General features: G+C 38.0%; 1 protein-coding gene across 2 annotated transcripts in view; it reads left to right on the top strand.

Annotated features, from left to right (window-relative positions):
- The window catches only part of PLD1 (phospholipase D1), a 116,285-nt gene that overhangs the window by 48,069 nt on the left and 43,254 nt on the right, over positions 1–24,962 (top strand). For both annotated transcript variants that reach the window (XM_045539663.1, XM_045539664.1), the window contains 5 exons: positions 3,802–3,930; positions 4,628–4,746; positions 6,444–6,557; positions 17,009–17,119; positions 20,117–20,205. In XM_045539663.1, the coding sequence (XP_045395619.1) occupies positions 3,802–3,930; positions 4,628–4,746; positions 6,444–6,557; positions 17,009–17,119; positions 20,117–20,205 (562 nt within the window). The remainder of the gene's footprint in view (positions 1–3,801; positions 3,931–4,627; positions 4,747–6,443; positions 6,558–17,008; positions 17,120–20,116; positions 20,206–24,962) is intronic.

The raw sequence follows: 24,962 nt of genomic DNA, 5'->3' as shown, positions 1-24,962 counted from the left end.
GAACATAAGTTTTAAATATTTTGCAAAGCTAGTACCCTAGTAATCCATCAAGGGAAGACACTGCTGCTGCCAAGAGTCATCAGCGAAGCCTCCCCACAGATAGAATACAGGTTCATAAAACCTTATGCACAATTCCAATATCCAAAAAGTTTTGAAAACCAAAAAGTTTTTTTTAATACAACTCATTGAGGACCTGTATTAGAACTGGACTTGAACATAAGTAGAAATTCAGCAGGTAGAGACTAAGAAGGGAGAAAAACAGATATTTCGGGTGGATGTTATATCTTAAGGCACAGATAGAGGAAATGCCAAAAGTATTTATTTCAGCACCTCAGACCTGAGTGTGGAATGTGGTGAGTACACAGAGGTCTACGATCTCTTATACAAAGTCGTTGGAATCAGATGCACTTCTGGATTTTAGAAAGGTAGTACGAGACCCAAACCCCATATTATGCTATGCTCCCAGCAGGGTCCAGGAAACACCTGGAATGTAAGCAAACCATTTATATTTGTGCAACACCAAGTGAGATCAATAAAGATAATCAATAATCTCTTGTCAGTTCAGGTCAAGTTTTGCTAACACATGAGCTATGAAAAAAGGTTTGGATTTTCAGAGCTTTTGGAGTTTTGGAATTGTGTTTGTTAAGGGTTAGTTAATTGTGTAGATCAAGCTTGTAGGGTATATCCATACCAATTTATGGAGGGCCTTGAAAGTCAGGCTGAGACATTGCACCTCATCTACTAAATGTTGGAGAATCCCCTGGGAGTTGGGGTTTAAGGGTGAGGTTTTACAAAGGTTGCACTAGAGACCCAGGGAGTCTGACCGGCTTGTGCCAGTGGGCCCAAGAATGAAGGGAATGGGAGAAACTTTCTCTAAAAGAAGAATAAGCAGAACTTCAGTATGATTTGGGTAGTGGTGCTGGGGAGGTGGGTGGAGAAGTCAGTGCAGAAGGGAGGGGCCAAAGGTGGTGCAGAGGTTTGAGCTTGGGTGACTGTAAGTGGAAAGCAGAAATCTCAAGGAGGGACTTGATTTTGTGGGGATGATAATGATTTTCGGATTAGATGTGATTTTAAAATCCTGGTGGGACAGCTAGGTAAACAATGTCAAGGGAGGCACTGGATGTGACTGCAGATCTGGGGCCCCAAATAAGCCAGGCCTAGAGGTATACATTTAGGGATTGTGTTAGAGTGTGAAATAGTCTATTAACAGGCCACCTTTCTGATTGTATAAAGGCAGGAGAAAGAGGAAACCTTGTTAGTGTGGAGGGGCTAGGAAGGAGGAACAAGAAGGGTAGTCTGGAGAAATGGTTAGAAGATCGGAACCTTGGAAGCCAAGAGAGGAGAAAAGAAGGAGGACATGGCAAGGCCACAAGACACTGGGCAAGGAGTGGGAGGACACCCTTGTCATAAACTTTAGCAGCCAAAATCTGGGCCCCTGAAAGAGGAGGATGCAGAAAATTGGCATAACAAACCTGTGCGAAAAGACAAGGCAGATGCAATTATGAAATCATATGGGAGCCAGATACAGCCTAACGAGAGCCTCTCGGATCCGAATTGCAGAGGCCAAAAGTCCTCTGGACCTACTCACAGGTGCTCATGCAATGCTGAGCACCCATCGCAGGAGCTAGTATTTGGCTCTGTTGCCTTAACAGTTAATTTGTTCTGAAGAGGACCCTGATTTATTTGGAAGAGTTGTTAGGGCATGGCTAAAAACAAAAAATAATTTGAATGATGAGCTGGTTGAATTTAATTAGTACCAAGATAATTTTCTGACACCAAGAATTTGCTTTATTCTCTTTTCCTTGTCATAACCAGTCATTGGGTGAAAGTTAATTTTTAAACAAGTGTAGGTGTGTTTATGTAAAGCCTTAGCTTAGAGTTTCTCAATTGATGAAAACAAATTTTATATATATATTTTTTCTTAATTTGGAATTTGACCCATTATTTATCTCATTTTTTTGTTCTTTTTCTCACTTTCTTTTATTTTTTTTCTTTTAACAAACTGCCATGCTTACTATAGAGAGCCTACAGGTGAACAAACAGACCCACCTGTACTTTGGTCTTTCAGTCTTACACAGCAGGAAAATAATCACTGGGAGAAGTCAACAGATGTCTGTTTTTAACATTATTTAATTTTGCTAATCTTTGGCACGTTAAGCCATTTTTCTTTTAGAGAAAATTTCAATAACCTTTGAAAGGTTAGTTGTTCAGTCTGAGGTAGAATATTAGCATCATGTGTGATCATTGCATAAAAACATTTGTTCTGCAAATGTTTATCGATTGATTTGATGCCAGGAGCTACACCAGGCAGTGGGGGGATACAGTCCCCTCTCCTGGGGATGTTATAGACTAATGGGGGTGGGGGGCATCCTTACACAGCTGCATCCCAGAGTCAGAGGCGTTGGGGTGTGCAGTTGCTAATGGGACGACAGCAGTGCTAGTGACTGCCTGTCCCTACAGGGATCTGGGAGGTCTCTCTAGGGCAGGTGGTAGCTAATGTGGCTCTTGGAGGATAATGAGGAGATTAGGCCAAGAGGGAGCAAGAGCATTCCAGGCAGAAGGAGTGACATGCCAACTGCATGGAGGCATGACAGAGCAGGCCTGTCATAAAACAGTGAAAATGTACAATGCATGGGGCTGGGGTTGGGTTTGTTTGGAAAAACAAAACCCAGAAAGATGGATTGGTGCCAGTTTGGGAAGTGCCTTCTATGCATACTAAGCCCCTAGGACTTGAACCTCCTATAGGCAGTAGGTGATCCTAGAAGGCTCTTAAGTAATGAGTTTGCATTTTACAAAGACAGTTCTGGGACAGTGTTGTGGGAGGGGGGATCAACGCAGTCCTCTCACTGGCTACTGCAAGCAGTACCATTCATTCTTTCAACAAATGTTTTGCATCCAATGTCTACTTGTTAAGCGCCTGTTTTGTGCCAAGTGCTGCCTTTGTGATTTGTAGTTGTGCTGTTTTCCCACTTCATTGTCTTTATAGTCAGCTTATTCTCTAAACTTAAAAATTATTTTAGTCAAAGTATTTACCCTTAAGTAAAATGGTCTTGGCAAATTCTTTGTGAAATGCTACAGTAGATTGCTGCTTTTGCACCTATATCATAAGCTTCTGCCTGTTGTTATAATTTTTATGAATGCCATTTACAATGAGGGGAATATAGAATGTTTGAGCCCAAAAGATCTTAGCTGTTATCTAGGCCAAATTCTTCCTTTTACACATAAGCAATTTCTGACCCAGAAAGTTAAAGCTCTGTGTCACTTAGCTAGTTAATTCCAGAGCTGGAACCTGGAACCTGTCTGTAAATTTGAGGTTCTTGCCTTATGAGATGTAAAAGACAAAAATTATGATAGCATTGGGTATGCATCATACTGGCTTAGGAAAGAGAAGTGGCATGACATCTTTCTTGCCTCTGCATCTCAGGTTTCTCCACCCTCACCTGGCTTTACTGCTCTCTCATAGTCCTGTCTCATGAGTCCTTTATTCACAGTTAACCCTGTGATTGGTTCTCCCAGGGATCTGGTAGGTGGTGAGAATAAGCTGCTCAACTGCCTGAGAAGGTTAAATTTCATTGTCTAATGAGAAACCTTGTTATGTCCCCAACCACCTACTAAAAATAAACTTATGAGAGTTGTAAAACCTTTTTAGCCCTAACCTCTATTAGAACGGACGGATGCTGCCCTAGTTATGAGTCATAAGAAGTTAAGAAGTTTTTAGATGTTTAATAAACGAGAGTTGAGCCCTGCTCTCTGGGGCCCGCCTGAACCACAGTCTCTGAGGGGGTCTTGCTGCATTCACAGACACGGGCTCCATCCGCAGCTTACAGACAGGTGTGGGAGAGCTACATGGGGAGACCAGATTCTGGCATGGAAAGGACTACTGCAATTTTGTCTTCAAAGACTGGGTTCAACTTGATAAGCCTTTTGCTGGTGAGTATGATGGTGGTGGGGTACTGGTTGTATTTTGTCTTTTGCTTTTGAGCATCTCAACAAGTATGCATGTATATGATCTAAATGCCTTTTGTTTTACTTTGTTTTTATTTTTGAAAATTTTGGAGACATGATTTAGTTATTAGTCATAAACTTAAGGACTTTTCCTTGTAAGTTACAATAAGAAAAGAACACAAAATAGAGCTGACCTGTCTGAAACCTCCAGGTTTCCTATAGGCATATTTGGGGGGTAATAATTTATAATTCTCCAAGCCATGGTAGCCTTCCTTTGATCATCTTATTTTCTGCTTATCATCTCCATTCTCCAGCATTAAAAGGGCATATTTCCAGATTATTACTGTGCTTACTATGTCTAAGAGAAGATAGAGATTGCACTGCCTGCCACTGTTTCAACAGGATAAGAAATCTATATATATAATATCAAGTACATAGCCTTAGATAATTTGTACTAACTCACACCTTGCTTTGTCTACTGATTATCTAACACTAAGTGACAGGGAAATGTATTTGAGGCGGGTGCCTGGGAGACTATATAAGTGTTGTTCTACCCAAGTTAAGAAATATACACCTGCTAGGGATTAACATGTTTCCTGTTATGTATCATAGTTGGAGCCAGAGGGCCACTGTCCCCAGCACAGAAGTTAACGGCTGATCCCTGCCTGGTACATCTGGGCAGATTTCATTGACAGGTACTCTACTCCCCGGATGCCTTGGCATGATATTGCCTCTGCGGTCCACGGGAAGGCAGCGCGTGACGTGGCACGCCACTTCATCCAGCGCTGGAACTTCACAAAGGTACTTGGATGTTGCCGTCCTGATTCAGTCCACATGAAGAGAGCGAGGTCTACCAGAGAAGTCCAGAGGGGTGGAAGAAGGGGCTGCTGTGCCCACAGCTATGCCACCATCTGCTGTTGTGGGCATCGTCGTCAGGGTGGCTGGGCCTCTAAACGAAAACGGACACATTCCTGGACTTTCACATTACAGACAATTCAGAGTACAAAGGGATAGATATCAGGGCCTATCGTTTTAATCCTTTTAACATCTTGGACTCTTAGTGTTGATTAAGCATTTAGTGGCCTGGGCTCAGCAGTCAAGCGGAGGGCTATTACAGGGAGCCTGGTTTAGAGGAGAGGGCTCAAGCCTTAAAGTTCCTCCCAGTCCTGGAATTGCTCTGGATTCTTATTGGTCCAGGATTTGAGAGTTGGTTCTGAGCAAAGCAAACAGTAAAGGAAGATGGAGCCATTTTTCTTTTCTCCAGATTGTGTCCTCATTACTAGTCAGAACTTAACCTAACTTAACTAACGTTCCTAGTTGAGTAAATATCATCCGGGTATTGTTAAGGCTCCATTTTATTTATTTGAAATGACTATGAGGCATTTTCCCCCTGATAATTTGGAAAATGGTTTAGTTTGATCAACAATTTAGAGTTTCACTTTATTTGTCATTCTCATAAACAGTATAAAGATTTAGCAGAAGCTCTAATGGAAATATTTTTAACAAAAATTTAGGGGAGATAGATGAATAAAAGGGATGTTACTTTTAACCTACTGTATTGGCAAAGATAAAGAAAACTTCTATATTTACGGTTGGGTTTGGGGATTTTTGTGATCTTCCTGGGAAGATAAATTGGTACAACACCAGTAAGTTTTTTTAAAAGAATGCAACCTTTGATCCAGAAAAACATTTCCAGGTATTCAAGCTAAAGAAGTAATCCAATAAGGTAACTTATTTTTATATTGTTTCTAATAATTCAAGTGAAATTAGAAATAACTAAAGTGTTCATTAATAGGAATTTATTAAATAAATGATTCTTTTATACCATTTTACTATGAAGTTATTAAAAACAATGATGTAGTGCTATATTGATGTGGCAATATATCTACAATATAGCAAAAATTAGTTTATAAAACAATAATCCCATATTTGTAATTTTATGCCTCTATAACCATAGATTATCTTTAATCCTTCTTTACTAATGTAGAATAATATACACTTGCTAAAAGCTAAAAGAAGGAAATATGGGAAAAAGAAAACAAATATAAATAATCTATAGCCCTTCACTTAGAAACATCCACTGTTAACAATTTTCTTATTCTTTTTCAAATGAACAAAATTTCTTTTTCTTTTTTTGAGACAGAGTCTCATTCTATCACCCCGGCTAGAATGCAGTGGCATCATCATAGCTCACTGCAACCTCAAGCCCCTGACCTCAAGTGATCTTCCTGCCTCGGCCTCCGAGAGTGCTAGGATTACAGGCGTGAGCCACCGTGCCCGGCCCCGAATTTCTCTTATAATCACAAAATAGGGAAGAATGGATTTCTTTTCTCATTTGAATTTTTTTTTTTTAAGATTAGCCAAGTGCAGTAATGAGGAGCAGGGAAAGTACAAGGACAAGGAGTTCAATCTGTAACTGACTGTGAACAATCAAGTGAGATAACGCACTACTTTCGGACCAGCCTCGTTTGAATTTTTTATCTTTTTCTTTATTTTAGATTATGAAATCAAAATATCGGTCCCTTTCTTATCCCTTTCTGCTTCCAAAGTCTCAAACAACAGCCCATGACTTGAGATATCAGGTGCCTGGATCTGTCCACGCTAATGTACAGGTAAGTCTGGCTTTTCTTTTTGACAAAGTGCCACTGGGTCAAATTACTCTTATTGGACTAAGTGCCTATTACATTGGCTTCAGGTTTTTCAGTGACAACTTTTCCAAAGCAAATCTGGATGGACCTTTTAGAATTCAGTATTATATTTGCTGTGTTAATTGGATTCAAATCACTCTCTTCAAAAAACTCTTTTGTAAATATAATAAATTCACATCCTCAGAAAATGCCATAGCCAAGGAAAGGCTATTCCTCTAATTCCTTCTGAAGTGACCCTGGCAACATGATACCCAGTAAACTTGGGCCTGATACTGCTTAAGCACCAGGAATGTGGCTGAACCTTAGCAGCTAAGAAGCTAGTTATAGTTCAGTCTAATTTTAGTTCCTAATTAACCAAATGCCTTTTAGAGGCTCTTTTAATGGAATAAGGAATTTATTTAATAGAGTCACAAAATTTTACCACATCCAGTTTAACCATCTCAAACTACAAAAAAGAACACTCAAACCCGGTGGGGCTCTGAGGCTTATCCAGGTAGTTATCAATAGAGTTAGAGCTTGAAATTCTAGTCTAGCCTAGTGTTACCCAATCTGCTCCCTTTACCAACTACAGTTCAAGTATCTTGAGGATGGATGAACTTTGGCATTGCTTTTTGTTCAGAGTCATCACTCTCAGCGTCGAAAGCATTGTGTAAATGAAGATCCAGGAGTCTGCTACTGTTGCATGTCACCAATATGGACTTATGTAATGCAGACATGGACCTTAGTGAATGTAATTACATAAATGAAGTGCTTACATCAGTTGCTTTGCACTATGTGCAAGTAGAGGTGTGCATATATAAGAAATACAGACATTCCAGACCATAGATCAAATAATAGAACATTTAAAAAAGAGTGATAAACCAAGAGAAGTACCGTAGCAAATATTTAGTCATCCCAGACTAAGAAGAAAACTAATTTAAACTTGGAGGCACAGATAGCTATGATTTATGTGTAAGTTGATAAATATTTTATGAACCTGTTTAATTTTATTCCACATGGAGGAGGAAAAATTACCCATGCTAAAAGATAAAATAAGAATCTTGGTATTAGAAAAATATTAATAGGAGAATTTAAGATTTGAATTTGCATTAAAATTGATGTGGTAGTCAAGTTATCAATGTTAGCTGATGTTAATTAAGTATCTGTTGAAAACATATTGCAGGGAATTGTGTATTTTTATGATTGATGAAAGATGTTTCAGCCTAGTGCTGCATATGCATATATTTCCTACGCCACTGCTGGTAAAGCCAGGACTTACATATTCTCATCCTGCTTCTCTGGTAAGGCAGATAGATGCTCTATAAAATCCTTCTTTTCATTCATCTTCTCCGGGTCACTGGATGTCATGTCAGAGATGGAACTAGATCAGATGATCTCTTCTGATAAACTCCTGTGTTCATCCCTGATATATTCAGGTGGCCTAGACTCAGGAATCTACAAAGCCAATTTATTTAAAAGGACATTTATACCAAGACTCATTCATTCATTCAGCCAACATGTTTATTAAGTGCCATCTGTTTGCACAGTGAAGCCATCAAAGCACATTTGGGTGCTGAGGGGGCAGGCAGAAAAGGAGTTCTCTGCCCCTGGAAACTTAGTTAACTGGGGAGAGAAAGCTGTGATATTGAATAGTTCAGTTACTAGGGCCAGGTGTGGTCTCTGACTCAATGCCAGTTTGAAGGTATGGACCCCCACGCTGTGAGAGCTTGGCAAACTGGAGTGACAGATCTGGGTGTACACTCTAAGGAAGAATCTCACCTGCTCAGAAGACAGGAGGATCAACTGCAGCAAACCATGTGCTCTGGGAGAGGTGGTCCATGAGGTTAGATGGCAGAAGGCCAGATGGGGATGCCCGGAGTGCTAGCCAGGTGAATTTGGGCCTAGGCCTGGTCTTTTTTATGAAAACTAACCTAGGACAGAGTTTTCCAAATTGGATTTTGCCTGTGAAATACTGATAACTATTCCACAAAAAAGATTTCTATGGACCAATAAGTTTTTGCAAAGTTCTTTGATACAGGACTGCTTAGTGTTTTTGTTATGCTAATGAGTACTATAAAAGCAGTAGGAGGGGATGTGGTGTGACCATTTCCCAGGCATATTTGACAGAGGCTCTCTCATTTTATTTCTTCTCTTCTGCTTCCATCTCTCTGAACAAACATTTTGGGACCAAAAGCGTACACACATGAAGAACTTCTTAGACTAGAGAGAGAATGAGAGCAAGGGGACGAATGAAGAGGCTGTGATAGTGATGCCGGCTCAGAGCTAAGGCCGACACTAGAAGTGAAAGGCAGGGACAAATAGGAGGGATTTTTGAGGAAAGAGACAAAGCAGCATAGTGACTAGAAACTGACTGGAAATTCGGGCAGAGGAAAGAGTGTAAAGATAATTAGTTCCGTGTCACTGATGGAGTGTCCAGAGAAGCACAGGACCTGTAGCGTGACTGCCGGGTCAGAACCCTAACTGACACCACAAAGGAACTCAGCTCCTATAGTACATCCAGTTCTGGGTATATACATTTTGCAGCATGAAAATGTGTATCATAAAGAACCTGAAAGTGTCTCTAGGCAGAGCTTCTGGAAAAATAGGAAAATTGTCCAGCTAAATATAATAAAATACATTCTAAAACTCTCATGTCAGCAAAGCACAATGTGGTGTGTGTGGTACGAAGACTCTATACAACATGTGGCCTCAGTCATTTCCCTTCCCTGAGCTTCATCCCCTCATCTGAAAGGTTTGTGTTGGTGTGAATCAGATCTGAGGTCCCTTCAGTATTTAAAGGGAAGTTTTGCACTCAGTATTTTAATAAATGAAGTGTTATTAACGTTGTAAGTATCAATTACCTCTTAGGCCTATTAATATAATTATAATCCCTCAAAAAATAAAACTCAAATGTCCACCACAGATACACCTCTGAATTTTTTAAGTAGTTATTATGATATTTATTACTAAATGGAAATAGAAGCCATTCCTCAGAATTTGTGCCTTGATAATCAAGCTTATTTCTGTGGATCTTTGAGAGCAAGGAAAAACATCTAAGTAAATTAAAACATAATAGCTACATTTAGTCATATGGCAATGATAAGACAAAAATTAGAAGGCAGGGTAAGAGTTAAGAAAATAGGACATCATAGATGAACACTTAAATTCCAAGGGTGTAAGATTATAATTTCTTTTATCCCTCTGGTACTCAAAACCTAATATTTCTATAATTAACTTTTTATCATCTCAGTTCATAAAGTAAAATCTACCTCCAGACTGACTGAGGTTAAGGCTACGAGGTAGGGATTGAGTTGCACACTTTCAGGAGCCAACGTTCGTTGCCCACATTAGGCCGTAGCTTAGCTTTAGGACCCTCCCGTGTCTAGGCCCCTTCAAGACCTTTACCTAATTTTGTATTTGTAAATTTATATTTCTTTTTCTTGAAAAAGGCCTCCCTAAATTTTAAAAGTGTCACTCCCAGCAAACCCTGGAGCCCTGCTCATTTTCAGTAGATGTTTTTCAGAAATGCTGAAATAACTCTAGTTGTGAAAACAGTGGATGCAGCCAGGAAACACATCTTTTTGAAGACAGAAAAGTCTGAGATGGCTAGAAGCTTTTTTTACAAAAAAATTACTCTGCTGCATTTCTTCTTTTCTGTAAAGTTTTGACCATAGTATTGTTTTAATTTCTTATTATTTACTAGCTCTAAGTATTATTTCTGTTGTTCCAGACTGTATGCCATGAATGTATGGTGCTTAGAGGGTGAGAGTAGTAATCCAGTCCAATCTCTGGTTTTCAAAAAAATCCAAAAGTGCTTAAATGATTGTTATACACTCAGCTGAGAAATTTAATAAAATTCTTCCTTAGACTTATTGTTCTTTAATGTTGATTTTAACATAGTTTTTTAAAGCAGTGTTAAGAGATACATGTATTTTTTTATTTACCTTTTATTAATACATAATATTTGTATACATTTATGGGGTACATATGATATTTGTTACATGCATAGATCCAGTCAGGGTATTTGGGGTACCCATGACCTTAAGTATTTATCATTTCTGTGTGTTGGGAACATTCAGGGTTCTCTTTTCTAGCTATTTTGAAATATATAATACATTGTTGTCAACTATAGTCACCCTACTCTACTATCAAACATTAGAACTTATTCCTTCTATTTAACTGGATGTTTGTACCCATTAACCAACCTCTCTGTATCGCCTGCCCCCACCCACACACCCTTCCCAGCCTCTGGTATCTATCATTCTACTCTCTATTTCCATGAGATCAACTTTTTTTATCTTCCACATATGAGTGAGAACAAGATTTTAACATAGTTTTTAACATAGTTTATTATTCATAACATAACTTAGAGGTCATGGCTTATTTAATTGTAAAGGAGCAATACAATACAGCAATTAAAAGGTAGATTCTAGAGCTAGACTGTGTTATAAAACCCCAGCTCTGCTACATACTGGCTGTGTAACCTTGCGAAAATTACTTCACTTCTCAATATGTGTTTCATTCATCTATAAAACAAGGATAATAATAGTATCTGCCTCACAGGATTGTGGTGATGGTTAAATAAACTAATACATGCAAAGCATTTAGAAGAGTACACTAGTTTGTGTTCTGCCAAAAACAGCCTTCAAGTTTTCCCTAGTGTTTCAAAAGTTTGCAACAAAGAAGTTGACATTTATCTGGGGAGGTCACCAGGCTTGTTCTAGATAAAAATTTTTATACCACATATTTATTGAAATGGAGAGAGAAGGCATTTGACATAATAAAGTACATAATAGATAAAATTCAAGTTATTCTTTCATCTGCAGAATTTTTTAATATGAATTCATGGAGCAGACACAGCTGGTAATTCCACAGCCAGCCAGGGAGAGGGGAGCCAGGCAGAATGGGTGCCTGCTCTCACCAGCACAAATTGCTGCTTCTGAAAAAGTCATCCAGACCTGAGAGCTGACTTCAGCAGCTTCTACTGTACTTTTAAAATAATCTTGGCTGTTTCCCCTCAAAGCTGGGCATTCTCAGAAGCCTGCCAAGAGCACTCAGAGAAGACACGGCAGGAAAAAGCTGGAGTAAGAGAGGAAGTGGGAGAGGTGGTTGTGAAACTGCGGAGTGTATAAAGGAACTTGTTTTCTCTCTCATAAGAATAAACTAGGTTTCCAAATGCTCTCATTGCCATTTAAGATGCATTACCAAGTCAGAGGTTATTTGACATGTCTATTAAGGTGAAAGAAAATGCCTGATGCCATGTCAGCATCAACATGGAATCAATACGTGGGAACAATCCTTATTATTAAATTGGGTAGCTTATAGTAGGCACCATTCCTTAGACAATCATGCTGAGAATTCCTGCCTATACTGAGAAAAATAACTCCACTGGAATCATGTCTTCAATCCTGTATATATGAAAGGAAGGAAAGGAGAGAGGGAAGAAGGAAAAAAGAAGAAGAGAAAATTTATGACCAAATGTAAATGGCATCCAAATTATACTACTGGAAAAATTTGTCCTGACACTTGGGATAAATGTCCAAATGGGACTCCAAAGGATCTATTAGATTTAAAAGGAGAGAAAAATGTTTTGACTGCAGAACAGTGTGAGAGAATAAAGTAAGTAGGTGGGGGGGGGAAGGAATCCACTTTACTCATTTCCGTGGAAGTGACTTACCATGGGAGGTGTTTTCCACGTAGGACCAGGTCTTCATGCACTAACAGTTGTATGAGTGTTACCACGGTCCTGGCTGGAGGAAGCTGATATGGCACTTACTCTGTGCCCAGCACTGCGCTAAGCTGTTTGTGGATTATCTCATTTATATTCACCAGTCTATGAGCTGTGCAGCCCCAGTTTTTTACAGATGAGGAAAGCAAGACTTTGAGAGGGTAAAATAACAGTAAGTGGTGGGGATGAGACACAACTCTAAGCAGCTGGGCTTCAGCAACCGAAGTGGTAACTATAACTATGGAGGCAGTTTTCAGTTAGACCAGGATGGTTGTAACTACTCAGGCTCTGACAAAGCTGCAAGTCGTGTTTGATTTTTGGTATCATCTTCTGTTGCCACAGCCCCAGATCCCCTTTTGCTTCTTTCTGGCTCCCAAGAGCCCCCAAGTCTACCAGTTTTTCTTTCTCCTTAAGTACTTGTCTTCAAAAATTTTCTTTCTCTCCTTCAGCCTCAAGCACTTCTCCCTTTTGTCTAGGCAAAAGGATCATCCTGTGTGAATAACTGCACACTGTGGTATGAATGGCTGACGCTCAACTACAGAAAAGTGGTTATTGAAGAAAGAGCTTGGTAGGATGAGGCAGATTCCTGAACTAGGTCAATTTCATAATGTTCCTTGCCTGCTGTTCTCTTCAATACAAACTGGAAGAGTATGGCCCAACAATCTGAGTACTTCCCTTCTCTCCCCAACCCACATGTGAGCATCTGTACAGATGCCAGCCTCTGCTTCAGGGGCATATAAAAAAGTGCTTTTGTCCTAAACAGTCTTTATTCCATGATCGACTTGGAATCTTAGAGAAATAACAAGGAATTAATATACATGCTGAATTTATAGGGAATAAAAGCATTGCGATAAAAGAAAGGAAAGGAACTTGGGACAAATACTAAGAAAGTTCTGAAAGTTCCTCTTCAGTAAGATATTTCTGTTATTTAATCCATCAATATAACTTCAACCCCTAGTATGGAAGGGGATTAGGACTTGTGGTTAAAGAGGCAGCTATATTTTAAGTTAAAAAATAGGACACAGTACAAAGGAAAATGACTGGTCCAAGTTACAATTTTGAGGCTAAACCATAAAATCAGAAATATGCCATTTTTTTATACTTTAAAATTATGTATTCAAAGTTGAGGTTTGAAAAGTATGGGTTAGATTTGAATCCCAGCACATTTGGGACAGTAAGATAAGCCACTTTTTGGTATGCGAGGAAGGAGTTTAAGGCTTATCTCAGTCACATTGGTTTAAAACAGAAATGCAAGACTAGTTGGTCAGGTCAGTGAAGAAAAAGAAGAGAGTAAATCTTAATATTTAAAACAAAAAAGTCAATCAAAGTGTGTTTGACTTGTTTGACTATTGATAAAACTTTCTAGACCATCAAGCATTCAAAGCAGTTCAGTTGATTTTTACGCAACCTCAGGGTTGCATGGTTCAAGAGTGCAGACAGAGCAAGAAGGAAATTCATATTTTCAGTTTACCCTGTGGTGATAGGGAATTTTAACTAATTAGAGTAATAGTGAATAATAATCCCAATTGGGTTTTTTTTTCTGTGTTGCTTAAAAGATATGTTTCAAGTTTAGCCAAAAATAATGCCTTTTTAAAATTAAATGAGTTTCATTGTGAGTAAAGGATATGGGTTTGGACTCAGACAGTGGGACGGATGATGCTGACGCCCCCAGGAGGTGGCCCCCCTCCTTACAGGCATCGGGGAGGCCCCTCCACTTTTACTTATGCTGTTCCACAGGCTGATACATAAAATGGTCTTCTTTTGGCTTTCAGTCTTGCTTATTTTAAACATTTAAATGCTTCCAGAAAGGGAAATGTTTATTATTGTCCTTCACAGGGAAAATGTCAAATCCATGACCTTCACGCTTCTGGTTTCATGTAGCCACTGGTAATCAACCTCAGATTCCTTCCCCAGTCTGCCAGGTTCCAAGAATCCTCCTCAACATGGCTGCCCAGGAAGCCACTCTGAATCTATTGGACGTGACATGCGAGTCAACACCTGCTTGACACTCCTAATTTATGTCTTATGTGAATGAGTTTATTGAATCTTTGAATCAGAGCACATTTCGAGAGTGAGAAAGGGAAGGAACTATAAGGGTTTTGGATTTGAGGGAAAGACCCATATTACCACTAAGGGTGGTTTATAAACTGCCTATAACTTTACAGAGGTAGACATACCATGGAGGAAATATCTAGTACTAAGTGCCACTTACCATTGTTAGCACTTTGTGTTTGTTATGCCATTTCTTCTTCGCAGCAACTTTGGGGGAGGGGGGCAGAGAGAGAAAGAGAAAGAGAGTAAGAGCAAGAGAGAGGGGTTTTCAGTACTCCGTGATGTTAAAATGACTTTTCCAAAGTGAAAGAGCTAGTAAATGCAGAGTTATACCACAGATCTCCAGGGTTGCTATCTTTCCAGTATACTCAGCAATTATATACATTGTTTCCAGGTTATATAGAATTAGATCAGGATGCGTGGTTTGTGGCATAAAATCTTCTCCAGCTGACTTGCATTTTCAGAGCCCTGCTCCTTAGCAACAAAACTCAACATTAATTTGAATGGACTAAGAATTCAAAATTCTATTTGTTCAACCTTTGTTATTTCTACTGATGAATGATAATGTAGTTCCTTAGAGATGATGTAAAATCAAGATATTTTTCCAGTATGGATCATATTTATCTAAATTTCCCTTGTGAGTATTCTGTGATATTTAACTATTCGTGTTCATGATTAAATTTTGAAATATCATTGCACATATTCATCTGGTAAAATCAAATAAAATGCTTTGAGGGGAGATACTTTGTAATAAAGTATCTGGATAAAGAAATAACATAATTGAGAATGGCACAATGAATGATTTTTAGTAAGTACTAGGTTAGAATTTCAGTAGCGTTACTGATGCAATTTTAAACTTATTGATTAGAGCAAGAATTTTACATGACCTTTTTTATATAGCAGACATAGAACTGATTATGTATTGGATTACTTTGTATATTCATAATAAGTGTGGGGCGATTGTTTTTGTTTTCAATTTCAGTTGACCTGATTAGGGACAGTTTCAACATTCATTTCAAATTAGGACTAGCAAATCTATTCCTACAGTGATTCTTCTGTGATGTCATGTTATTGTTTAAGGACCTACTGTATGCCAACATCATACTGCAGTACTAGTTAGATTACCAAAAAAAAAAATGACACCGAATGGTTGCCCAGTGTTGGGAAAGTCTTCCTTCCACCTCCTCTAGTCCTCACTCCCTTGCTCAGCCATGGTCTGCTCTGACATGACCCGCCACAGTTCAATGAATCCCCTCCCTAATGCTCTCATTAATTATAACATATACACAATGCTTAACAGGTGCCAGGCCTCCTGCTACACATTTCACAGTAATTTATTTAATTGTCTCTACAGCCCTGTAAAGTAGAACTCTGGTTTATAGAACAAAAATCTGAGGCAACAAAGAGGTTAAGAAACGTGACCATGATCAACATCCAGTAGGTAGTTGAGCTCAGCTTTGAACCAAGGCAGTCCTGCTCTGCATCTGTGTCTTTAACCTGTCTTCAGGTGTCTGAGCTAGAAACTCGTGCAATCCAAGTGCAGTGGGTGAATGTCTCAATGGAGGGATACAGTACAAGTACCGAGAAAGGAGAAAATCTGACAAATCCTCCAAAGAATAAACAGAATCAGATGTGAGACTGGATATAGACCCTGGGAAAAGAGGCATACCAAAGAGCCCCCAAAGGTGACTTCCTTTAAAGACTGATAAAATGATGGTACATCCCTCACCCATGGGGTATTTGAGATGGGGAATGGCTTAGGGAAAACAGTCATGAGCTCAGCTTTGATCCATTTAATCTGAGGTGATGGGGTCAACTCCAAATTGACTGGTATGACACACAGATGTGATGAAATGGCAAAACAGTGTGGCATGGTGAATAGACATAGGATATGGAATGAGAAGAGACAAATTCAAAGTCTGATGCCTATGTTAGTATCCCGTGACACCATGCAAGTTACTTCACTTCTCTGAGCCTCAGTTTTCTTTCTTACGATTAGTTTCCTACTGTTGTCACCATGAGAAAGTTTAAGTTAAAGAGACACGCCAAGGAACAGATAGCTAATTAAAGGCAGAATCAAGATTACATGCCTAAATGAACTATTTTTTAAGAATGTATTGGTCAGAACAATATCTATTGGGGAGAAAAAGAATAATCACATTATTAAGTCAGAGCTAGGATGACAATACCACATAGTCCAAACCAGGACACTTTTCAGAGTGGAAGTACTATTAATAAATACATCAGAACAACAGGCATTCTGGTGTAATTGTGGGACTGTCATAGGAAAAGAATACAAATGGTCACCCTACTCATAGCCACCAGAAGAGTTAGTTTTAAAATATTCCTTGTAGAAACCACACCCAGTGGTTTCCAATTTTGAATGAAAATAATCCTGGTGGAAGAGGGTATATTCAGGATGTGCTTTCCAGCTGGGCTACTTCCTTGTGGACTATGTCCAAGGACAAGTTCCTTTCCCACCTCTTCCTCAGCAGCATTCCCCACTCCCCTACTCTCCCTTGGCTCACACATCACACTAAAGCCACTGTAATCATTCAGTTGTGTCTGGAAGAAAAAGAGTGACTTCATTGCATTAAGATGTCTGGTGTTATCTCCATTGTCTTATGTTTGTTCATTTCTGATTGCTGCCTTGCAGTTGCTCCGTTCTGCTGCTGACTGGTCTGCTGGTATAAAGTACCATGAAGAGTCCATCCACAACGCTTACATCCATGTGATAGAGAACAGCAAGCACTATATCTATATTGAAGTAAGTCCTACTCGCATAAATTCATGTGAGAAACTGCCTTCCCATATATATCACACTGAGACCGCAGGGTCCCTAAACTCAGGACCTGCCATATTAATAAGCATATGCTGAGATGTAAAGAGTGCTGCAGAAGTGCTGATTCATTCATGTCACCTGAATTGTGACCTCCCCAGCATACCTGAAATTTGCTCTGCATTGTCTTTAACTCGACTACAATGAGAGTTTCCCAAATCCTTGCTATTAAAATGCAACTCATTGTAATATTATTAGCCAGAAATACCTCAATATGTATGCTTAAGTTTTGATTTGGCTTGAGTTGGAGAGTTTAACACATTAACTGCCATGTGAGTTGTATTTAACTCATGACAGTTTTGAGCCTAGGGCCTTGTGAAGCACATGTAACTCACATGTCTCTTCACCTTGGGAACCACACGAACTAATGTTCAAGTTGCGTATAACTCATGCACAGAAAACAATAAAAAATAACAAATTTTTCATTAAATTAGAAAGGATCATTTTATTTTCAAAGTTTTTCTTCTATTTTCGTAATGAAACACCACAGTCCCAGGGAAAACTTTTTTTTTCTAGTGTGGCGGTTAATGCGTTAAGTGTGAGGTATGTGCTATTTCAGGAGAGCACACACAGGAGTAAGTTACTAAAATAGAGACCACTGGATGACTCTGATTTGGGGATGGTAGAGTAGGGAGAGTGCAGGGAAAAAAACATGGAAAAGGAACCAGGCATGGTGGCACACGCATCTATAGTCTTAGCTACTGAAGAGCCCAGCAGTTCAAGGCTGCAGTGTTCAAGCTTGGGTGACAAAGGGAGACCCCTTTTCTAGGAAGGAAGGGAGGGAGGGAGGAAGGGAGGGAGGAAGGAAAAGGAAGAATGTGAGAACATTAAAGGCAGGTACCACCATCTTCAATCCTGTGTGAACTACTGTTCATGATAAAGCTTTTTCAGATCCCAGAGTTTGTGTTCAGAGCATATGAAAAAATCTGGGGACACTGAATTTAATTTGGGAACTTAAATTATGCTTCAAAGCAGATATAAAAATAGTTCAGAGCACTCGGAAAACCCTGAGAAAATAAAAGTCACAATAATGGAAAAAATAAATCAGAGCACGTATCCTTTCTATATTCTAGTCTTTTCTTTCCCATTGAATTATGAAACATGTATAGGGGAGATGGGTTAGCTGGGGAAAATCATTCTAGTACTATTTTCCTTGCCCCAAGTCCTGGCCCTCTCCCTCTCTAAGCAGTGACAATTCGTTGAATTGAAGCTTTGTTTATTTCATGGGCCTGGAGCAAGAAGGTTAATTAAAAATATTAGCAGGCTCAATGCAATATAGTCTCCCGGATGGGATCATGCAATAGGTATAGGATATTAGTGAAAAATTAGTGAACTCTGCATAAAGTCTGGAGTTTAGTAATACTATTAGTATTATTTATTTTGACAATTATACCATAGTAATGTAAGATGTTAAGGCTGTCTCCCCCATTACCCAGAATCATTTTGCTTTATCTCTTTTTAGTAGCATTAATATCAGCTTTTCTTTTTAATGTGATCATAATATTATATGAGGACAGTAATGCCACGTCAGTACACATGGTTGGGGTCATAGACTTGGTTGACACCCCTCTAGCCAATGTAAATGTTCAGCATTCACCTCATTCTTCCAAAAAAGGAGAAGTAAAGGACAGTCTGTGTTTGCAGATGCTGAGTAATGCTAAGCTTCTTTGTAGTATGAATTCAGAAAAATAATCATGGTTTGGTTACCACTGAGATTTTGATTGTTTGATGCCCTAAGGAGAAACAGATTCTCAAATGAGTTTCTGCACTGTCTTCTTGTAAGTTTGTGTCTGGAGGCATTTTACAGATTTATGCACTGACATGTAAAAACTTGCATAATCATAAAAATGGTAATGCTGCAAAGGGAAATGATACTCATATTTTGAGTTATTGTTTATATATCCCTTTACCTTGAGATAATTAGCAAATATTACTTGTGCCGATTGTCCTTATAAATCACAGATGTATTAATATTGTAGCAATCTGTATTCCATTTGAACACATAATATTTATAATATCCATACCAATTTCTAACATTCCTTTATGCAGCAACAAAATCTTTTACACCATTATGACAATGTTGTACCTGGTTTTCTATTAATAGTAGCAGTTTTTGAAGAATTAATCATAGATACATGATTCTCTAAGTACTGCTACTATTCATGTATCTGTAAAACATTCTTTGAAACAGTTACTAGACATAGGTACATGAATAGCAGCAGTACTTAGAGGAAACAATAAAAATATTTCTTTTTCTATTTTATTGGTTTATATATATTATAACCATGCACAAAAGACCACATATTGTACAATTTCACTTATGTGAATGCCCACATTTATGATACATATATGTGCAACATACAAAAGAGATTTGAGGCTACTTAAAATTGAAATTCAGAGATAATAATAAGAGATCCAAACAAAAATGACAAGTATAAAGCACATACTAGGAAATAATGGAGAAAGGGTGTAGAAAATTAGACCAGGCTTCTGCCATCTACCCTGTTAAAAAAGAAAACTTAGCATGAGATAGAATGTTTGCCAATATAGAATTTTTAATCATAAGTATTTATACAATGTGTGAATCTAAACAAACGTAATTTCCCTCTTGATTAAATTTAGAATGTTCCTAAGCATTCTAAGAATGTCATTCTACAAGGAATTCCCATAGTGAAATAATAGTGTAGCCTCCCACTTGACTAAGACATTATAAGTGATATGACCTGGAAATGCACAAGACCCAGAGTGAGATACAGCTGCTCTTATTCTGGCATTTATTTTCCTGACATGATTTCAGTGATCTGAACATGTTTGCTGTGTGAAACATTTTTTAAAAATATCAATGTATTTTTTATTTATCACATTTTCCTTATATATGTGATACTGAGAAAAAACTTACGTGATTGTCCAATTTATTTCTCATAGAACCAGTTTTTCATAAGCTGTGCTGATGACAAAGTCGTGTTCAACAAGGTAGGCGATGCCATCGCCCAGAGGATCCTGAAGGCTCACAGGTAACGTTTTTGGCCCTTGGTTAGGAGTTGTTGGGGCAAATGCTCTTGTATTTACTACTAAAATGACTTTTGAAAGCCCATTTTTAAAGTGCTGCCACTTCCTAGCAGGGTTGAATTTGGTTCAGCCAGCAGTATGTTATTGATTCCTTTAATTTGAGTCAGTTACTGAGAATTTTTGAGTCCCTTTTTGAGGGAATTTAAATTCTTCCAGGGCACAATCATTTTTTCCTGGCCAGTCTCTTTCCCATGCATGAGGTTTATGATTTGATTTACTTAATGGCAGACAGTGAACTGTGTTCACTTGAAAAACAAAGTGAAACAGATATAATATTTTGCTGTGGGTTATATTTAAATTCTTGTTACCATCTGTCTTATTTCTTCAGCTCGTGGGATTATTTCTTAAATAACAGTTTTATTGAGATTGAATTCACATACTATACAATCCATCCACTTAAACTGTACAATTCAATGATTTTTTAGTATATTCACAGAGTTGCATAACCATCACCTAATCAATTTTCAAATATTTTCGTCACCCTAGAAAGAACCCTGTCATTACCCCTTCCCTCCTTCCCTTAGCCCCTGGAAACCACTAATATACTTTCTTTTTCTATAGATTTGCTTAGTGTGGATATTTCATATACATGAAATCATGTAATATGTGGTATTTTAGGACTGGCTTCTTTCACTTAGCATAATGTTCTCAAGGTTCAGCTATGTTATAACATGTATCAGTATTTCTTTCCTTTTTTTATTACCAGATAATATTCCATTATATGGATATACCACATTTTATTTATCCGTTCATCAGTTGGTGGACATTTGGGTTGCTTCCACTTTTTTGGCTATCATGAATAATGTGGCTATAAAACTTCTGTACTAGTTTTTCTGCAGACGTATGTTTTCATGTTTTTAGGGGTAGAATTACCAGTAACTCCATGTTTAACGTTTTGAGGAATTGCCAGACTGTCTTCCAAAGTGGATATACCATTTTACAGTCCCACAGTGTATATGTCCTCCAATTTCCATGTATCATTGCCAATTCTTATTATTATTGCTTTCTTTGATTATAGTCAACATAGTAGGTCTTAAATGGTATCTCACTGTGGTTTTGATTTCAATTTCCCTATTGAGCATCTTTTTGTGTGCTTATTATCTATGGAGAAATGTCTATTCAAATCCCTTGCTGGTTTGTTCATTGGGTTCTTTGACTTTTTATTGTTGAATTGTAAGAGTTCTTTACATACTCTGGATGCAAGTCTCATATCATATATAAGATTTGAAAATATTTTTCCTATTCAGTGGGTTGTCTTTTAACTTTCTTGATGATATCATTTGAAACAAAGGTTTTTTATTTTGATAAAATATAATTTATTTATTTTTTTAATTACTTATGCTTTTGGTATCATATCTGAAAAACTACTGATTAATCCAGGATTATGAAGATTTATGCTCTAAGAATTTTATAGTTTTATCTCTCATACTTAGGTCTTTGATAGATTTTGTTGCTTTTTGTATATGATGTGAGTTAGGGGCCCAACTTCATTCCTTTGCATGTGGATATAGAGTCATCTTAGCATCATTTATTAAAAAGACTATTCTTTCCCCATAGAATTGCCTTAGCACCTTTTTATGGCTGTAAAAGTAGCAAAATATACAAAGAAACAAGAGCATTATGTTTCATTATTTTAAGTCACTGAACACACAGAGTGAAGAATAAATATATACACATTTGGGAATTAAAACATTTTTCAACATCCAGTGTCATGTGGTATTTTGATGTCTTTCACATATGTGGGGATTTTTAGACTTAAGGACATTTTATAACAGTAACTATCAGCATTTTGTATGATTCATAGTTTATACCTACATTATCTCACTGAATCTTCACAACTTCATAGTTTATACCTACATTATCTCAATGAATCTTCACAACTACTCTTGAATGTAGGTCAAGTAGTTGTTATTATTATTGTTGTTGCTGTCCTCATTTTTAGAATTTAAAACTGAGATCTAAGAGGTTATGTGACTTGTCTAGGCCACTAACAGAAATGGGAAAAAACAGCTTTGAGCCTAAATATTTGGATTTTTGACCCAGTGCCTCCCTCACACCACGTGACTCCAATTCACTGATGGGTAGAATTAAAGACTTATTCAGCATTTCCCCAGGTTGAGGCAAGTGTGTTGGGCCTTCCTCTGCTGACCAGTCTTTGGATTCAGGCTGACCCCCGGGAAAGAGAATGACCTTGAGTGAGGCAGGTCCCTCTGGCCTGTAGAGGGCAATACCTGGAGAAGGACTTCACTGTGAGTGAGTCATCGGCAGCCAACACTCTCAGCAGCTACGAGGACGGCTGTCTTGACCCTGTGATAATGGGCTCTAGCAGCACACCATACCATCCACCACACTCTTCAGGGTGTACAGTGGGTCTCACCCTTGACTACACATCAAAATCACTGTTGGACCTTTAAAAAAATTACAGAGAGCTTGACTCAGCTCCAGGCTTACTGGATTATAATTTCCTGGATGGCGCCCAGGCACCTGTATTTTATAGTGCTCCACAGCTGACTCCAGGGCACAGCCAAAATTGCTTAATTCTCATCTAGAACGGTGTATGTATATGGCCATAAATATTAATGGTGGTTTGTGATTTTACAAGTGACTTTTATCCTTTGCATGCTCATATCTTTTTTAAATTTCAAAATATTGATATTAAGGGAGTACAAATGTTTTTGTTACATGGATACCTTGTATAATGCTTGAGTTGGGGCACTTAGTGTGCCCATCACAAGGATAGTGTTCATTATACCTGATAGGTAAGTTTTTATCCCTCACTCCCCTCCTAACCTCCCCACTTCTTGGTTTCCAATGTCCTTTTACATCTCTTTGTACCCGTATGTGCCCATAATTTAGCTCCCACTTATTAGTGAGAACATGTGCTGTTTGTTTTCCCATTCCTGAGATACTTTACTTAGGATAAGTGAAGTTCCATCCAAATTGCTGCAAAAGACATTATTTCATTCCTTTTTATGGCTGAGTAGTACTACATATACCACACTTTTTTATCCACTCTTGAGTTGATAGGCACTTAGGTTGATTTCTCATCTTTGCAATTGTGAATTGTGCTGCAATAAACATTCAAGTACAGGTGTCCTTTTTGTAAAATGACTTCTTTTCCTTTGGGTAGATACCCAGTAGTGGGATTGCTGGACTGAATGGTAATTCTACATTTATTTCTTTGAGGAATCTCCGTACTGTTTTCCATAGTGGTTGTACTAATTTGCACTCCCACCAAAGGTGTATAAGCATTCCTCTCTCTCTGCATCTACACCAGCATCTATTGTTTTTTGACTTTTTAATAATAACAATTCTGATAGGGGGTAAGGTGGTATTTCATTGTGGCTTTAATTTGCATTTCCCTGATGATTAGTGATATTGAGCATTTTTTCATATGTTTGTTGGCCATTTGTATATCTTCTTTTGAAAAGCTTCCATTGGTGTCTTTGCCTACTTTTTAATGGGGTTGTTTGTTTTTTTCTTGCTGATTTGTTTGCATTCTTTGTAGAGTCTGGATATTAGCCCTTTATCAGATATACAGGTTGCGAATATTTTCTCCCATTCTGTGGGTTGTCTATTCACTCTGTTGATTATTTCCTTTGTTGTGCAGAAGCTTTTTAATTTAATTAAGTTCCATTTATATAATTTTGCTATTGGTGTAATTACCTTTGGGGTCTTAGTCATAAATTCTTTGCCTAAACCAATGTCTAAAAGAGTTTTTCCTATGTTTTCTTCTAGAATTTTTATGATTTTTTGCCTTAAATTTAAGTTTTTTGTCCATCTTGAATTAATTTTTGTGTATGGCAAGAGAAAGGAATCCTGTTTCATTCTCCTGCATGTAGCTATCCAATTTTCCTGGTACCATTTATTGAATAGGGCTTTCTTTCTCTAGTGTATGTTGTTGTCTTCTTTGTCAAAGATCAGTTGGTTATAGGTAAATGGGTTTATTTCAGGGTTCTGTACTTTGTTTCCATTGGTCTATGTCTCTAGTTTTATACCAGTACCATGCTGTTTTGGTTACTACAGCCTTGTAATATAATTTTAAGTCCAGTAATGTGATGCCTCCAGATTTGTTCTTTCTGCTTGAGATTGCTTTGGCTGTTAAGGCTCTTTTTTGGTTCCAAATGAAGCTTAGAAATATTTTTCTAGATCTGTGAAATATGACATTGGTATTTTGAGAGGGATTGCTTTGAATCTGCAAATCACTTTGAGCAGTATGAACATTCTAACAGTGTTGATTTTACCAACCCATCAGTGTTTTGTAGCTCTCCTTGTAGAGATCTTGCACCTACTTGGTTAAGTATATTCTTAGGTATTTTATTTTCTTTGTAGCTCTTGTAAATGTTACTGAGTCTTTGATTTGATTCTCAGTTTGATTGTTTTTAGTATATAGAAATCCTACTGATTTATGTACATTGATTTTGTAATCTGAGACTTTGCTGGATTTATTTATCAATTCTAGGAGTTTTTTGGAGGAATTTTGGGGATTTTCTAAATACAAGATAATATCATCAGCAAACAGGGCTAGTTTGACCTTCTCTTTCCCAATTTGGATACCCTTTATTTCTTTCTATTGCCTGATTGGCTAGGACTTCCATTACTATGTTGAATAGAAGTGGGGACAATGGGCATCCTTGTCTTCTTCCAGTTCTTAGAAGCAATGCTTTCAACTTTTTCCTATTCGGTATGATGTTGGCTGTGA

This window comes from Lemur catta, chromosome 1 (genome assembly GCF_020740605.2).
Source record: "Lemur catta isolate mLemCat1 chromosome 1, mLemCat1.pri, whole genome shotgun sequence".
Taxonomy (NCBI): domain Eukaryota; kingdom Metazoa; phylum Chordata; class Mammalia; order Primates; family Lemuridae; genus Lemur; species Lemur catta.
The sequence above is the reverse complement of the archived record's forward strand: the minus strand, read 5'-3'. Positions and strand labels throughout refer to the sequence as shown.